Here is an 18,811-nt window from a genome sequence, read left to right as displayed (position 1 = left end):
CTTGCGGCCCTAGCAGCATGTGCAGGTGTCTGCTCAGCAGACCCGGTAGCACGTGTCCTCACCATTTGTGAGAGAATAAAGATACAAAGGCTTCAAATTCCAAATTCAACAAATTTCGCACGACAAGAATGAAAGAAGTGGAAATTTTCTAACAGTTCTGTAGCCTCTCAAAGATAAGTACAGACGTCTCCGTACCGATCCGCAAGACTCTACTAGACTCATTCGTGACTCGTATAACCTATGAACCTAGAGCTCTGATACCAACTTGTTACGACCCATAATCCACCACAGGCGTCATGATGGCACTTAGTTTCTAAGACTAGGTAAGTCAAGTAAAATTACATTTCAAGCCATTTGTTTTTTGAATATGAATTAAATAGGTAATCAAAATCAACAGCGGAAACAAATATGAAAACCTCCCAAGACTGGTAGTACAGAGTCACGAACTCTAACTGAATACATGAAATGATCTCAAGGATCGAATACTCTATACTTTTTGAATAATAATTAACAGTACAATAAAATGGAAAGACTCCAAGGAACTACGACGACCAAGCAGCTCTATCTTGAATCCTTGCGATCCCACTCTGACTTTGTCCGAGTCTGATATCTCCAATACCTGGCTTTGCACAAAAATATGCAGAAGTGTAGTATGAGTACACCACGGTCGGTACCCAGTAAGTATCAAGACTAACCTCAGTGGAGTAGAAACGAGGTACAGTCAAGACACTCACTAGTCTAATAACCTGTGTAATATAATATACAAAATAATAGGAAACAAATAATAATAAGGGCAACACAAATCAACTAGTGATATGCACAGCAAGGCAACAAGAACACCATTAATATCGCTCAACAAATGATAAATACAAGTACACCCAATTAAATCAAGTCCTTCAAATAAATACCTTTCACATATAATTCTTCCAAATAAATCTCTTTCAAATATAATTCCCTCGAATAAATATCTTACAAATATAAGTCATTCAAATAACTCTCTTTCAAATATAATTTCCTCAAGTAAATATCTTTTAAATATAATTCTTTCAAATATAATTCTTTCAATAAATCTATTTTAAATATAATTTCCTCAAATAAATATCTTTCAAATATAATTCTTTCAATAAATCTCTTTCAAATATAATTTCCTCAAATAAATATCTTTCAAATAAAAGTCACCCTGTGACACCTCATTTAAGAACAATCATAAAATACCGGTCTCGGCCCACTTTCATATTTTCACTAATTAAATCATCATATTTCTCCGGCACCTCGTACCCACTTTTCATATCACATCTGCACGGACAGTTCACGTGCCAATAATAAAACCATCATAATTTCCCCGACATTCCGTGCCCATGTTTCATATCTCAACTGCACGGACAATTCACGTGCCAATATCATTATTATTTACTCACGACACCTCGTGCCCACGTTTCTTTTCATAATCCGCCTGGCAATAGCCATAGGCTCCCAATTTCAACATAAATCAGACTATTATCAATTTACCAACAACAAGATAAATTGCACAAGGTATAAAAATAAACACAAGGAAAATCACAACATCACATAAAAATTACCAACGCAATAACTTCACATCATCACATATCATCCCTGACAATAGTCACCATTATCTCTCCTATAGCCACCCTTATCACTTTTATAATAGCCTCCCTTATCCCTCCGCCCTGACAATATCAATAGCCACCCTTATCGCTCCTATAGCTACCCTTATCTCTCCTTTAGCTACCCTTATCACTCCGCCCAGACAATATCCCAACACACATAACAACAGTAAAATGCCACCCTTATACCCATACAATATCAACAGTAGAATGTCATCCTTATATCCTCAAAATAAAAACTCAAATAACACAATAATTTACACGGAATATTATCACGGCAACATAACAAAATCAATTCATATCACAATTTGCCCAATGGCAACAACCAATTCCAAAGATATAACAACTCAATTAATTTCACAACAAATAGCCGAAGGTTCCTCACAATGTGCATAAAACCTCAAAACAATCAATAGAGATAGAAATTACTCAGCATAGGGCAACGCCTTCATTAACCCAAATTCTTAATAATTATATAAACACCTCTTCTTAAGCTCATTTAATTAATTATTTGCAGATGAAAAATCCATAATGAAATTTAATTCCAAGAAATATCAAATCATCAAATTCACGGAATCCACATAAATATACAAGTAATAATCATATCAAATTGTCATATAAAAATAAATTCAACAAACGCGGATTGAGGCATGGCAAATAGATAATTAAATGAATGCCAACAATTATCCAATTTACTACACAATATGCCTAAGACTTTAACCCAATATATTTTGCACATATAAACACGAGTACGTACACGGCTTTTCACATTTCACAAATGCCACATAAGACTCGATGCATAAGGGGTAATTCCCCCACTCAAGGTTAGGCAAGATACTTACCTTTTTGAAGTTATGCCGATATTTCAAAATCGCCTTCTTGTTTGAATTGACCTCCAGACAGCTCAAATCTATCCAAATTAATTGTACAACTTCATTAAAATTCATCAAAAATAATTTCGGATAATAATACGTCGACTTAAATTTTATTCCAAAAATTCAACAAAAGTCAACGCGGGGCCCGCCTCTTGGAACCCGATATAATTTTCATGAAATTTAAATACCCATTCCGATACGAGTTCAACCATACCAATTTTATCCAATTCCGATAACAACTCGACCTCCAAATCTTAAATTTTCGTTTTTGGAAAATTTTACAAAAATCTTGATTTCTTCCATTAAACGATGAATATAATCATAGATTCATAAAATATAAACACTTTAGGATATAGAACACTTACCCCAACTAAGTTTGTGAAAACTCCTTCCAAAATCGCCTAAATCCGAGCTCCAAAATTTCCAATACGAAATGGCAAAAATGACCAAGTTCAATCCTTATGTTTCTGCCCAGTTTTGCACCTGCGGAGTGCTTCCACGCTTCTGCGTGCTCGCTTTTGCGAGGAAAATCACGCTTCTGCGAAAGTGTACTGCCCATTTGACCCTCGCATCTGCGAGAAAATTTCTGCCCAGTTTCGCACCTGCGGTTGCCCTTGCGCTTCTGCGCACCATTTGCCGCTTCTGCGGCCCTTCTCAGCTGCCCCTTCAGTCGCTTCTGCGATGGTCGCACATGCGCCCATAATTCCGCAGGTGCGATTCCAACAGTTGCTGCCATTTTTCAGCGGCTTCCTTCAAGTCCAAATTGCTCTGTTAACCTTCCAAAATCCACCCGAGTCCCTCGGGACTTTAACCAAATATACCAACATTTCCCAAAATACAATACGGACTTAGTCGAGGCTTCAAACCACGTCAAACAACGCCGAAATTACCAATCGCGCATCGAATCAAATTATGAGTTTCCAAATCTTTCAACTTCTATATTTTTGCGCCAAAATTTATCAAATCAATCTGGAATGACTTCAAATTTAGCACACAAGTCATAAATGATGTAATGGAGCTATTCAAATTTTCGGAATCGAAATCTGACCTCGTTATCAAAAATTCAACCTTCGGTCGGACTTTCCAAAAATCTTCAATTTTTCAACTTTTGCCAAAATGTGTCGAATTGTCCTACGGACTTCCAAATCCAAATCCGGACACATGCCTAAGTCTGAAATCACCATACGAAGCTATTGACATCACCAAAGTTCCATTCCAGGATTGTTTGCTCAAAAGTCAACTCTCCGGTCAACTCTTTCTATTTAAGCTTCTAAATAGGAATTGTTCTTTTAATTTAATTCCGAATCTAATTTTCTAAACTTAGTGTAAGTCCTATGGAGCTACCTCAGGTAGATTCTAGGGGGTGCCTAACACCTACCCCTTAGAAGAACAAGAATCTTACCCCAAATCTCACCGGTTAGTAGACTAATAGGATAATAATCTAAATAGGTACCCTAGTATACCTTTAAATATTAGGTGGTGACTCTTTTTCATCAACAACAGGGAAACCACTAGTTGAATCTTGTTTTGACTCGTGCAAAATAGGGTGCAACACCAATTCCACAATATTTCTCAAAGAACAACACCAATGTCACAATAATATATAACCCACGGCTCAACAACAAGGCGTACAATAGTTTCAACAACAACAAAAAGAAATGGGAAATAAATCAACAATGAAAGGTGTTCCATATAATAACAAATTCAATTAAAGGCATAAAAGTCTAAATCGGTCAAATATCACATATAAGCCCGTGTACGTACTCGTCACCATCTTTCACATAATTCAAGTAGTGCAATTAAACCAAATTCTACTGGGAAGTTCCCCCACACAAAGTTAGGCAAGATACTTACCTCAATCCAAGTAGTGAAAATTCCCTCCAAAATCGCCCAAAACGTAACTCCAAAACCTTATGAGAACTAGTAACTAAATTTCGAAATAAGTAAAAATACAGCAGTTGTCCCAGCCCGAATCAGATCTTAGATGATCTTGAAACTCACGTTTGATAAGCCCAACATGATCCTTGCGAGATTACACCCAAGATAGCTTTTTGAATCACCCAATTTGGCCTTAAAATGAGGGAGATATGATATTTTGAAGCTTTAAAGGAAGTCTGAAAATTTCAGTGACATAAATGGCATTTTCGTAATTATTTACACCCAAAAAAAACAGCAATAAGAAAATCATCATTTTAGCATCCAAAACACATTCAGAACCTCCCGAACACAAACAATAAATGCATTTTAATCATAAAACATGCTACAAACTTGCTCGCGCACTCAAAATATCAAAAAGAGGTCACCTTAACCCGATATTGACCATGATCAAACTCCAAATCCTTGACTTAACTAGTTTCTTAACCAATGATCCAAAACACACCTGAGCACTCGAGATCCCATCCAATCATACCAACAAGTACAAATATATTATCCAAACTTATCCAAAGCCACAAAACACCCACGGGAACATCACAACAAAGAATCGAGGCTCAAACCGAATAGAATTTCTCTAAAGTTGGTAAATCTCCATTCTTTCAAAAGAATGTTTGAATCACACGTAAATACTTCAGATTACTTTCAAACTTTGCACACAACTTCAATTCAACTATATAGATCTATCCAAAGTCTCGGAACACCAATTGGAGTCCAATAACATCAAACTCAACTCTTGGTCAAACTTATGAACTACTAGGTTCTTCAAATTGCCAACTTTCAACAAATAATGTCAAATCTTCCAAGAACCTCCGAAACCAAATTCGAACATATGTACAAGTCCAAATCATCATACGAACCTATTGAAATAATTAAAACCCGATTCCGAATCCGTTTAAAATCAAAACTTGGTCAACTCTTCCAACTTAAAGTTTCCAAATCAAGAGTCATTCTTCAAAATCAATCCTGAACCACTCGAAAACAAAAACCGACCATACACTCAAGTTATACATCATATGAAGCTACTCAAAGTCTCAAACCACCAAATGAAACGCTAAAGCTCAAAACGATCGGTCGGGTCGTTACATCAATCTCATTAATACAAAGAAAGATATCATTGTAATGATAAAGCTTGTGACATTTTAGCATTTTTTTGAATCCGTCTCTAATGCATGAGTACAAGCCATTCTCATTTAAATACGACATTTAAACATAATGTTTTCATGTAATTTGTGAGAAACACACAAAATGGTGCAAAGAGGATATATATACAGAATCATATTTCTCAACACATTCTCTTCAAACGCGCCAGAATTGAAAATTCTGCCAGAGGTAGAAGAAACTACTATCACTAAACTATATAGATCGCGATAACTACGTCCAAGCTTAGATCATATTCTTTAGATATCTACAAACCATGTTTCTCTTGATTTTTTTTAACATCAGGAGGGGGGAAAGGGTTTGGGGGGGAGGGTAAGAGGGGATACAACGCTACTAATGAGTTCTGAACCCCCCACCTAAACTGCGGAAAAAAATGAGCTCACCAAGTCAGCTAGCTCTCAACCCCTTCTCTTATTTTTTTCAACATTGGCTTCAACACATTGATCTTTTGAAATTATTTTTCAGCTTTTAAGTTGTTTATTGTCCAGATTTCCTCTTTATTAAGGAAGAAGTAGTACATATATTTTATAAAAGAGAAAGTAACATAAAGTCTCTATGAGTTTAAACTGCTTTACAGAAGTAAGTCATCAAGAAATGGGGTACTAAATGGTAGATTGACCATCCCAGAAGCCACAAGAAATGCAAGAATCCACAAGGGTAGAATCCATTTAAACACAACAACTAAAATCTTCTTTCCTGTGACAACAAACAAAAATTTAAGATTGTTAAGTAGTTAATAAAAGATGTAAATATAAAAGGAATTTACTACCAGCAGAGGCAGATATGTCTTCAGTTTTATCAATAAGCCATTCATCAGTTTCCCTTAGCTTCCTTTCCACATCTCCTTCAGAATTTGACAAAATTGAATCAAACGAGGTCTTGCTCTCCTTTGCTTCCCTTAACAAATCAGAGCAATGAATCTTTTCTTAGATTAGCTTAGCTAGACAATATTTTTGAAAGATCCAGCAAAATAGCAACATCAAGATAGTAGTATGTTGGAAAAAGTAAAGGATATTTGCCTGCTGGTATCTCTGTCTCGGAAAATGCCAGCACCAATGGCTCTTTCAATCTCTGCAACTGAAAGTTGCCTTTGATTCTGCTTCTTTTTCTTCTGCAGCTCCAGTCTTGGTTGGGATTTGAGGAGTGGAGGGTTTAAGTTATTAGAAGAAGGAGAAGGAGATGGAAGAGAAGGTGAAGGGTCAGTGGGTCGAGATGAAGATGCAAGTATTTTCCGAGGCTTTGCCATAGAGATGAACTTTAGTCCAATCATTTTGGATATGTTTGTTTACACTTTTTTTGTTATAGAATGAAATTGTCTTTGCAGTTGTATTTTGTGAGGAATTCCTCAAAAATATCCCATGGATTGTCTTCTTTGCAGGGAAAAATTCAATATTCTTATTATCGGTTTTGGACTATTTCTCAATTTGCATGTGTTATCCTTGTACAAGACGCCCCAATTTTCTCTCTATCATTCTAATTTCCTTCCATGTAGGGAACTACCGTATTTTAGGGTATATCTTTTTTATACTTTTACCATATGTTAAGGTTGTTGAACATGTTATTCAACTAATAATTGTAATATTTTACGAAACCATAAGTAATTATGGAAATCTCCGTGGATGTCAATTAATGGATTTCACAAGATAATGATTTTGGAACATATTTCAGCTTGTAACCACTTATTAAATTATAGAAGTTTGAAAAATAAGTATGGGTCTCATTTAATTAATGATTATAAGAATAATAATCTCTCTTTTTTTTGGTTTAGCTTTGGAAAAACAATTTAGTTTTCAAACAAAAAATAAAGAACTAAACCCAATTCTTTGAAGGCCACACAGTTGTCTCTGTATAAGATACATAGCATTAAATATCTGTTCCTGGCTCAATTCACAAAATTCTCTCATCACAGAAGAGATCAGCTTGAAGACTAAATAGAGGGTTTGTATAAAGAAGGGCTATATGACTAACAAGATGAACTCATAATTCTTATATTACAACTGGTAAGAATTTAGCTGAATTCATCATGTAGGTAATGTCCTAAGCAATCTCAGCGCTCGCATCCAATGTGACCTTTGCGATAGTACAAGTCTTCTCAAAATTGGCACAGCTCCTGCAGCTATAATCGCAGCATGATTCTCACTGTCCATGCTCAAATTATACAGTATTGCTAGAGATGCTTCAACAGCTCGTTCACTCCCATTTTCGAGCAGCTTCACCAATGTAAATATCCCTCCCTCGGCAGCCACGGCTCTGGTGGAATTCACCACCTCTTCAGACATTATTCTGTTGAGTTCTACAACAGCAGCCTCTTGTACTTCCGGTGAATATGAAGTCTTGATCTGTTCTACCAGCCTTGGGATCGTCTCATAAAGAGTTACCTCTAAGTTGATCGGAGTATCATAGTCAAAATATGGACCAGAGAGATAGCGGAGCTTCACAAGACAGGCAGCAACCCAGTCTTTGTGGTAAAGAGGGATGTCTGATTTGAGAACCTTTCGCAATAACTTTGTGAAATGAGATGCATTTACTTTACGACAGAACTGCTCAAAGTCCAGCAGTCTTGTAAGTAGCCGGGATGCTGCAGATATCGCATGACCAGCCTCTTCAACCTCAAGCGCATGAAGTTCCGGGTTCTGCAGATCTATTTCAGATTCTGCGTCTGCAATATCATGATGAATCCAGCAAGTTATTTATTTCCAATAGAATTTAAGGCAAATATTCTCAAGTCTTGATAGAGGCTAGTATTTAGCATAGGATCCCCACACCACCAAAGTAAGAAAATTGACTAAATATCATCAGATCATCCACCGTGCTTCTAAGTTTTCTTCGTTTAGCCAAGTAACATAAATTAGGAACGAGCTATTAAATGGCTAACAAGTCAAACTGTGGAGAATCATCTTTTAGAAACTACTTGAAACAGCCTCCAGTATGCTGGCTACGCTATATAAATCAAAAGACTAAAGCAAGTCTCTGCAGCCCATGAATGTGAAAACCCTATGCTAAAATTTTCTTGTCTTAGATAAACAGATTAAGGCAGATCACTGACCACCAATTTATCTTCCAGTTTCCGCTTAAAGAATGATTTACTCAGTACCGACCTGAGGAAAACAGTGAACTGGTCACAAATGTAAGAACTCCCAAGTCATCTGTAAGTCTACAGGTTTACTCAGTTACAAAAATCAACTTGTGGTGGTTAAGAATGAGCATTTCCACAGAACTGAAGAGAAATATATACTACGTAACAGTAAAGCAATGAACACAAAAGGCACACCACTATTGTCAAGAACTTAGTATATACTGAGCACTTCTGGAGTTTGGGCATTTCCTCACCAAAGAAGCTCAGAGACACATGAACAGTAATATTGGTGAATTTGCTAAGCATACTCAGGGTATTTGAAGCATAGACAAACAGGATGAATGAAAAAACTGAAAGGTGGAAAGTAGAATTGTACATGTACCCAGAGAGAGAGAGTGATAATAATTTGGTGTAAATGGAAGGTAAAATGTTGTGGATCACAACTGAATCCAAAATGTAACCAGTACAGGCCTGAGGTGAACTAGGAAAACTATTAATTGTAAGCTATGTTGCTCGGACTCTCCGAAAATTTTGCCGGGTGCGTGTCGGATCCTCCAAAAATAGTGTATTTTTGGGGGGATCCGACACAGGTGCGGCATCATTTTGGAGAGTCCGCGCAACATAGATTGTAAGTTCTTGGGGCATAATTTGTGGCTTAAATGCCAGAAAAGAACATCCTAATCTCCTACTTTGGTAGTAGGAGGCACTACTTTTGAAATTTACAAGCACATTGACATTCCTTGAAATCAAACAGAAACCATGGTTTCCTTCTTCAAGGTAGTATTCTCCAGAAGATTTCCTAAGACTTCCATATTACCATGTAATGTTGAACAGCAGCAGTTACAGACTACTACGTACTTCAAAGAGGGATCAAGAAACCTACTAAAAAGGGAAAAGTGAAGCCACACTTTCTGACAGACTGGGCCTTAATGAGGATTGCGGGAAAGTAATCTCTCATACCATTTAAAGTTTTCTGCTGGAAAACAGCATCCAGCCCACTTTCTAGGTCAACAGACAGGATCTTTTCCGTGCATGGCTCAATAACTGCGGCGAACTCAAGGATTGAAGCAGATTTCCTCTGCAAATCTGCGGATGACGTCCTCATGATATCAACTAGGCGAGATAGAACAGCAGAATCTAAGAGATCCACCACATTGGCAGTTTCCAAGCTGCAAAAATGAAACTCAGAGTTTGATTCACCATGAAATAGTGAATTGATTCATCTTACATCTGCTGTAACACCAACTAGTATGAAGCACTTAATACAGTCCTACATTTTGAAAATCTCAAAACTGGTGAAGATGATCAACTGCTCGTCTGCAGCACAAATAAATGCCTTTTTGATGAAGTAAAGATAATTGCAACATGAACAATGTTGTTATTATGCAACTTTAATTACACAATGCATTTACCATGTCAACAAAATTAATTGGAAGAATACTTCCACCAAAATTGAGAAGGAACCGAAACTTCCCCAGATATGCCCTTTACCCTTTGTCTAGTCAAAATAAAAGGATGATGAAGGAATGAGTCTTTGTACCTAAGAGCATAAAATTTACACAATCATTTTTAATCGTAACCTCCGAAATCCCAATAATGCATGTAGACATGATGACCATCACCTTTATATATTGCGAGTTACAAATCAGCATCAACTCAAACCACAATAACGCAAGTTCCAACTAGTGCCCCAACCAACTTAACAGTTTCGTCCTTGTAGACATATAAAATTTATTAAGTTTAATCCATATAAAATTTGGGTTGAATCTTAGTTTTATTTGGGTTGAATAATTGATTTGGACTTTACATTAAATTAGTCCATTTTATTATTTTCAAGCCCAAGGTCCATTTCATCTTAAGGCCCAGACTCATGCCATGTGTCAAGTGACATGGCATATCCAGTCAAACTCAAAGCCAACAAGATCACGCCACGTGTGAAATGATGTGGCAATCCCAGCCTAAAATAGTGACCAATCAAGAGTTGCCAAGTGTCTAAAATGACATGTCTTGGCCAATTATCACATAACTTATGTGATAAGTTAGATGACTCACATGAGCCAGTCAGAATCAAGCACGAGAGTTCATATGTAGCTGGATTGTCCATCCTCTACCATTATAAATAGAGGGGTTACATAACACTTTAAGGACATTCGGAGTTGGAGAAGAGAATTCCGCTATTGGTGAAGGCAACCGCAAACAGAGAGATCAATCATCAAGTGCAAAGTTCTTCGACAAAGGAGTGATTAACGGAGTTATTCCGGAGATCAACCCGAAACAACGAAGCGCTGCTCGACGTTCTTGACGATTAAATACATCACAAGGAGGTTTGCATCATCCTACATTCAAGAAAAATATTTCTCAAGCCCTCGAATCACGGAGAATTTCAAATAGGAAAACCAAGGGATACATAGAATTGTACTCACAAATATTCATTAATAAAATATCTTTTTTCTTCATATTATTTTTGTTGCAATTTATTTTCCGTACTACGAAAATTTGTTGCGAACAAATTTTGACACGCCCAGTGGGACCAGTTCTACCCTTCATCTCTTCCTTTTATAAGTTGAAAACTACAAACTTCAGATCTACTGCTGCAGTGGCCTTCCGGAAGTGTGATGATGTTCCATGCAAAGATGTTACTGCCGCATCCGTTGAGCTCAGTCATGTTGGCCCGATCACTCGAAGCAAGTTCAAGTGATCTCAAAGAAGAGCAGATCTCACATGACATCTGCAACTACAATCTTTGGGGGCAACACCCCATTCTTGCTATTTGACGAACTTTTTCAAACAGCCTCCAACCTTGGTGGATTTGAGGATTTTGTGGATTCTTCAGTTTTAACGAAAGTCAACGCCTTAATGACTGACGCAACTAACGTGGACGAAAAATTTGCCATGATGGAACAGACTATAGGAGTCTTGAAGAAATCTGTTGAAGACAAAGACCTTCAAATCGCTCAACTCATGAACAAATTGGAGGCCTATGCACCTGGAGAGTCGAGCCACGTCCCTCCTCGTTCACCTGTCTTCACCTCGCAAAAAATGGTTGTTGAGGAATCGCTTGCCAAGTTCAGCATTCAGAAGGAAAAACAATCCACTTCGGTTGCTACGTTATCTGTCCAACAATTGAAAGACATAATAACAAACACCATCACAGCTCAATATGGCGGACCATCACAAAGTTCGTTGTATTACTCTAAGCCTTATACTAAGAGGATTGATTGTCTAACTATGCCAACCAATTATCAACCACCAAAGCTGCATCAATTTGATGGCAAAGGAAACCCAAGGCAACATATTGCCCACTTTGTCGAGACTTGTAGCAATGCTGGAACGCATGGTGACATTTTGGTAAAACAATTTGTTCGTTCGCTGAAAGGGAACGCATTTGACTGGTATATTGATTTGAAGCCCGAGTCAGTTGATAGTTGAGAGCAACTTAAGAAGGAATTCCTCAATCGTTTTTACTGAACTGTAAGCATGATAAAGTTGGCAGGCACCAAGCAAAGGAAAGACAAGCCCGTGGTAGATTACATCTGTAACGACCCGGCCGGTCGTTTTGAGAGTTATAGCCCCGTTTTCCCCATTTCTACTTCTTTTTGTGTTATTCAGCTATATTATGTTATATCGGGTTAGTTGGTTCGGGACCGGAGTGGTTTTAGAGTGAATTGAGACACTTAGTCTCTTAAGTAGAAACTTAAGTTGGAAAAGTCAACCGGATGTTGACCTATGTGTAAACGATCTCGGATTTGAATTCTGATGGTTCAGTTAGCTCCGTTAGGTGATTTTGGACTTAGGAGTACGTCCGGAATGTGATTTGGAGGTCGCATCTGCGAGCCCGCAGTTGCGAAACCTGGGGCGCAGATGCGGAAAGGGGAATGCTGGGCAGGCTTCGCAGAAGCGGAGGAAACGCGCAGATGCGCCTTCGCAGGTGCGACGGGTTTGCCGCAGATGCGGAGTCTGGGCGGATAAGTGAGTTACGCAGGTGCGGCTCCTTGGACCGCAGGTGCGGTCGCGCGGGTGCGAGAAAAGGGGCCGCAGGTGCGAGATGCCTGGACAGAAGGTATATAGGAACACTGCGCGAATATTTGGGCATTCTTCACAATTTCTATTCGGATTTGGAGCTTTTTGGAGAGTTTTGAAGAGGGAATCAAGGGGGTTTTCATTGAGGTAAGTTACTTGAGCCTAATACTCGTATATATGGTGATTTTCCCGTTGTTTAATTATTGTAATTAGTGAAAATGAGGGGTTAAGGCTTGGAATTTTTGGAGAGTAATTTAAGGATTTGAAGGACCAAACGATGTCGGATTTTGATGAATTTGTTATGGTTAAACTCGTGAGTGAATGAGCTTTCTAGTTTTGTGAATTTTGTCGGATTTCGAGACGTGGGCCCGGGGGGCGGGTTTGAGCCAATTTCGGGTTTTGGTCTAATTTTGAAGCTTTTCTTGTGGAATTCATTCCATTAGCGTATATTGATGGTATTGTACTGATTGTGAATAGATTTGGAGCATTTGGAGGCCGAGTCCAGAGGCAAGAGCATTGCGAGGTAGAGATTTGACCGGTTTGAGGTAAGTAACGATTGTAAATCTAGTCCTGAGGGTATGAAACCCCGGATTTTTTAAAACTGTTGGAAAAATATCTTTAAATGATTTTTTTTACTGGAACCGGGTTTAAACGAGATGATTTGATTCAAATACTGATTTTTAAAGCATGTTGTACTTTACTAAGATTACATGATATGAACGTTATATGCTTTATTGCTTGTCACTACTGCTCAATCTTTATTTATTGTTGTTACTTGCTGAGTTGGCGTACTCACGTTACTCCCTACACCTTGTGTGCAGATTCAGGTGTAGCTGGACACGGTAGCGGTTATTGAGTGTTCTGGTTGCAGATTTTCTTGGAGATAGCAAGGTAGCTGTTTGGCGATCGCAACCCCTGTTGTTCTCCCTTTTATCTTCCTCTAGTTGTATTTAGCTATTTTCCAGGCTGAGTTAGCCTTGATATTATTAGACAGATTGTAGTAGATGCTCATGACTAGTGACACCCCGATGTCAGGCTTTTCCTTCCGCACTTTTATTTTGATTGGAACTCCTTTACGAAGGTTTTTATGTTAAATAACCTTGAAATTATCGGCTTGCCTAGTTCCACGATAGGCGCCATCACAACAGGGGTTAGTTTTGGGTCGTGACAACATCAATCGTTGGAGAGCGTTAAGTTTCGACTGCAAGGATCGCTTTCAGAAGTATCTGATGTGGAGATGTGCATTCAAGGAATGCACTGGGGCCTTTTGTACATCCTACAAGGGATCAAACCGCGAACTTTTGAAGAACTTGCAACGCGAGCGCACGACATGGAGTTAAGCATCGCAAGTTATGGAAAGGCATCTCCATTTGCTGATCAGAAGAAGTTCAAGAAAAATGTTGCATCAAAGAACCAAACCAAAGAATCTATGGCGGTGAAAGCAACTTCTGTGAAAGCCACGACCAAGCAAAAGGTGAAGGAGGATAAGACCGCGAGTCAATATCCCAAAGAGGAGAAACGTCGTCCCACTTTGAAGGAATTCGAGGATAAGGTTTATCCGTTTCTAGATTCAGACGTACCCACAATCCTTGATGAATTGCTGGCCAAGAAAGTCATCGATCTCCCTGAATCAAAAAGGCCTGAGGAAATTGGTAAAGTTGGCGATCCGAAATACTGCAAGTTTCATCGCGTCATTAGCCACCCTACAGAAAAATACTTGCTCTTGAAGGAGAAAATCATGGCTCTTGTAAGTGAAAGAAAAATCATCATAGACATAGATGAAACAGCAGAAGCAAATCATGCAAGTACCGCCCTCAAGGAAAAGAAGTGTTCAAGGTTGCAGAACGTGTCAAGCACTGCACTCTTACAATTTGGAAGTTTCGAGCCCGTTGAAGTTGATCTTCCAAGGAAAACTCTTAAAGGTTCACTAGAGCTGGACACTGAGTCCAAAGACAAAGATGATGAGGGTTGGACTCTAGTCACTCACAAGAAACGAAAACATCAAGCAATTACGAGGCTACGACTTCCTAAGCCAAGAGCAAAAATGAGCGATATGGAATAGCTACAAACACCAAGAATTATCAAATCTTCTATTAGCAAGAAGATTAACGGTACCTTATCGCCGAAGTTCCGAAAGACTATCACATTGCATGAATTCTTTCCTGGAAAATTCCTTTATGGAGGTCATGTTGGTGCAACTCGTGTATTTTCTAGTACCGATGAAACAAAGGAAAGCAACGATGAGCTTGGTCCAATGAAAACACAAGAACATCATGATAACAGAAAAATTGTCACAATGTTGTGCAACAATTTCCTTCACAGATGAGGACTTGTTGTTGGGTTCTAAGCCACATAACAGGCCTTTGTTCGTTGTAGGGGCCATTCGGGAACATCTCAATCGTATACTTGTTGATGATGGTTCGGTTGTCAACATCATGCCGAAGATGGTGCTAAAAAGGCTTGGGATCTCTATGGATGAGCTATCCAAAAGTAACCTAACAATCCAAGGTTTCAACCAAGGAGGACAACGAGCCATAGGTATGATCCGCGTAGTGAGATGAAGTCAAACACCACGATTCACATCATAGATGCTAAAACATCATACAACTTGCTGCTTGGACCTCCTTGGATTATGAGAATGGAGTGGTATGGTCTACTTTGCATCACTGTCTGAAGTACAGAAGGGATGGAGAGATAGTCAAAATTGATGCAGACATCAATCCTTTCACGGGGACGGAGTCATACTTTGCAGATGCAAAATTCTACTTAGATTCTTGTGAACAGAGTGGAGAAACCATCATCAGTCGACGAAGCTGATGTCAATTCAGAAGAAGAAAATGAGGCTCAATGGACTGCCGCCAAGCTGTCTAAGAAGAGAACTAAAGAAGTCTCCATTAAGCTATCATCATCTGAAGGTGACATACAGACAAAGACCGATAAGGAGCATCTAGTTTTTCGCCACATTTCGAGTGAGTCAAAAAAAAAGGCAACCTTTGTTACAGGAATGTTTTCCAAAGAAGCAAATGAGTCACAAAGTTATCCAAGATTTGAAGGAAAATATGACTGTCCCAGTTGCACAAATCCCATCCGTGACTTGTGAGTCTACTAAAGGCAATCTCCAAGCTGATAAAATAAAAGGACAGTTTGATCCTAAGGCCTTCATACTGCTTGAAAAGTCTGGTTACGACTTCTCAAAATCCATCAAGACTAGGAGAACTCAAAGATGAAGTCATTGGTGAAAAGATGCATGGGCTTACTGAGTCCCAAATGAGGTTGAGAAAGCAAGGGCACTACGTCGCCACTCCTAAGTTTGGGTTAGGATTCAGTTTGGCAAAGCCTCTTCGAATTTCATCTAAGAGAAGCAAAGCTTCATCACAACACACCTCGGCAGAGGAAATGACGGAAGTTAAGGATAAGAAAATAAAACAACGGGCTTCAGTGTGTGATCGCATTGGAGGCTCAACCCCTCGGGTCTCGGTGTTTGAAAGGCTAAGTCACAAAAGTGAACGTGTATCTTCCAAACATCTAAAGGAAGTTTCCACTACCTCAAAGACCTCCGTCTTTTGTCGCCGGGGAACCATAAGGAAGTCACCATCTAGAAAGAAATTGTCGAAACATGAGGAGCAAGTCCATGAGGAGCGAGGTCATTGTGAAGTTGATGCCGACAAAGAAATTTGTAGTGCTTTCCCATCACGTATGAAGAGGAAGTCTATTTTGTCAGTATCCATAGATAGTCCATTGAAGGTGCAAAGGAGAACTGATTACACTTTCCAGCCTCGTAAAGAAGCAGAGAAAGAGAAAGAGGCCATGCCGACCATCCAAGGAAGTCAAAGAGAAAAGTCACTTTGTGAAAACATCCTATCACATAACTGTGGAAGATAGGCCATGCCTTGACGTTAATGATGAAGTACACGAGGCTCCCCCTCATCTAGAGGATGGCGGGCAATCAAATGTAGATGAACTTAAGGAACTCAATTTAGGCACTTTGGAAGATCCACGACCCACCTTCATTAGTGCGCTTCTTACACCTCAGGAGGAGGAGGAATACTTCAAGTTATTGACCGAGTACAAAGATGTCTTCGCTTGGCCGTATAAAGAAATGCCCGGACTCAGTCCTAAGGTGAGAAGTCGTCGCTCTTGAAAAAAAACTTCAATCACCGTGGGAGCCGCCATTGATGAACTTCAAGACTATCAACAAATCAAGTGCAACAGTTGGTGAAACGGTGGCTTCGCATGACGATCTACTACAATAATTCTTTCTTTCTCATAGAGATTTTGCGTGCTCAAAACTTCAACATATCCGCATCTTATATGACATCTCAGTCTGATATCCGGACCCTTTGAGCCCCTTTGCGAGTCTGCAAAAGAAATAAATGAAGAGATAAGATTTGTGAAGCATGATAGCTAGAGTTACTACATGCAAGACTGTAGAGCCGATTTCAAGAAAACAACAACATTCGTAGGACAACTCAGAGAGCATAGAGATGGAAAGCGAGCTCAACGGATGACAGGATCATATTTGGAAAACTACTGTGGTTCATCTGGAAGACATTCTGCCCCTAACATTTTATATGTTGTAGATTTGGATGTCTAGTTTACAACAACACAAACCATTTCCAATTTTGAGGCTCTTAGCTCAAGATACGATTTTTTTCGCCGGAACTACACGAATCTTAAAGTTTACTGCAGTTAGGTCGACTTTAAGAATTTTTTGTTTCCAGCTCGAAAGGAGGTCTGTCGTGAAATTCATATATGTTGAAGCTCTATGAGTTTACTTTCTAACAACCTGTAGCTCGAGATATGAATTTCTCGACGAGAGTGCACAAAGCTGAAAAGCAGCAATGCAGACATAAGGAGCGACTTCAAAATAATATTGCAGCCAACCTAAAAGGAGTTCTGCCACGATATTTTCAGGTGTTGCAGGTCTCGAACTTGTCTTTCTGATGGCGCAGACGTCTCACTATTTGGACATAAAAGCTTGAAATGTGTACTTTTTAATGACAGCATGCAGTGCTGTGAAGTCGAAATGACAGACGTGTGCATCGCCTTCGAGAGTTTATTCTAACTTGTCTTGATGGAATTTACCCCTAAATTTTGGATATGTCGATGTGGTGCAAGTTCTGATTCGGTAGAATCAAGCGGATTGCAGTTTGGACACTCCTAGGTCGAGATACGATTTTTTTCAATGAACATGCAGTGCTACGAAGTTGAAGCGGCAGATATTTGAGTTATGATTCTTTAGAGGATGAAGCGGCTTGTGATCTCATCGCGCCTACGCCAAAGAATGGATATTTTTGCGGAGATGTGCCAAGTGCTTGCTCGTCAAGATTGGAAAGGACTGCTCCAAGTAGTGTCAATTTCGCCAAGCCGCAAGAATGAGTACGCCAAGGTCCACCTCATAAGCTAGCTTTTGGGGTTGAGTTAGGCCCAAGGTCCATTTATCAGCTGCAAATTTGAGTACACCAGCATCTGAAACGAAATTTCAAAATAATACCTGAGAAGCTACAAAAGGAATTTCGCCCCAAATTTTTGATATGTTGAAGTATTTGAAGTGTAGTGTCAAGTGGATCAGACGGCTTGTGTTCCCGATGTTCCTACGACAACATATGATGGTTTTCTCCACATATGTGATATGCCTAAAGATGACTATCTCAGACACATTCTGCAGCGAAAGGGAAAAGATTTTGGAGGCCTCGGTGCCAATGGAACGAAGCTTTTGGTTCTGTCTAATTGATTGGTGCCAACGACATGAAGCTTTGATTCAGCAGCAGGTACGGTGTCAATGACACGAAGCTTCAACTCGTCACGATAGATAAATATACTCGCGACTCGAAGTTCGGATTTGTGTGACAGGTAACGGCGCCAACGGCACGAAGCTTCAATGGCCAAATTCAATGCCAAAACAACAATCTCCATTGCTCAAGGTTCGTGGATTTGCTGGTGCGGATTCGAACTTACTTTGTTGGCGTTGTCGATTCCTGGAAAAAAAAATACAGTGGAGAGCACTTGAAACGAAACTTGAAAAAAAAGAGCACTCAGTGGAGAAACAATTGCCTTGTGTTGAAAATTGTCTTGCCCGTCAAGAAACAGTAGTAGTTTCGAAGTTTCCTTTCGGTAGTCAA

General features: G+C 39.2%; 2 protein-coding genes across 4 annotated transcripts in view; both read right to left on the bottom strand.

Annotated features, from left to right (window-relative positions):
* Positions 1-324: 324 nt before the first annotated feature.
* On the bottom strand, positions 325-7,081 carry LOC104095328 (probable NAD(P)H dehydrogenase subunit CRR3, chloroplastic). 2 transcript variants are annotated; one of them, XM_070182269.1, is made up of 4 exons: positions 6,613-6,994; positions 6,363-6,490; positions 2,468-2,535; positions 325-619 (listed from the first exon to the last, which is right to left on the bottom strand). In XM_070182269.1, the coding sequence occupies exons 1-4, from the start codon at positions 6,861-6,863 to the stop codon at positions 488-490; spliced, it is 579 nt and encodes a 192-aa protein (XP_070038370.1). In that variant the 5' UTR covers positions 6,864-6,994; the 3' UTR covers positions 325-487. The 2 variants fall into 2 exon arrangements, with proteins under 2 accessions (XP_070038370.1, XP_009599723.1); XM_009601428.4 differs by lacking the exons at positions 325-619; positions 2,468-2,535 and adding an exon at positions 6,040-6,289 and having other exon boundaries at positions 6,613-7,081.
* Positions 7,082-7,395: 314 nt separating this feature from the next.
* The window catches only part of LOC104089457 (vacuolar protein 8-like), a 31,410-nt gene continuing 19,994 nt past the window's right edge, over positions 7,396-18,811 (bottom strand). For both annotated transcript variants that reach the window (XM_070182267.1, XM_070182268.1), the window contains 2 exons: positions 9,630-9,838; positions 7,396-8,252 (listed from right to left, as the gene is read on the bottom strand). In XM_070182267.1, coding sequence (XP_070038368.1) covers positions 7,615-8,252; positions 9,630-9,838 — 847 coding nt within the window. In that variant the 3' untranslated portion in view covers positions 7,396-7,614. The remainder of the gene's footprint in view (positions 8,253-9,629; positions 9,839-18,811) is intronic.

This window comes from Nicotiana tomentosiformis, chromosome 8, assembly GCF_000390325.3.
Source record: "Nicotiana tomentosiformis chromosome 8, ASM39032v3, whole genome shotgun sequence".
Lineage (NCBI taxonomy): Eukaryota > Viridiplantae > Streptophyta > Magnoliopsida > Solanales > Solanaceae > Nicotiana > Nicotiana tomentosiformis.
Note: the sequence above shows the minus strand (reverse complement) of the source record. Positions and strands in the feature narration are given on the sequence as shown.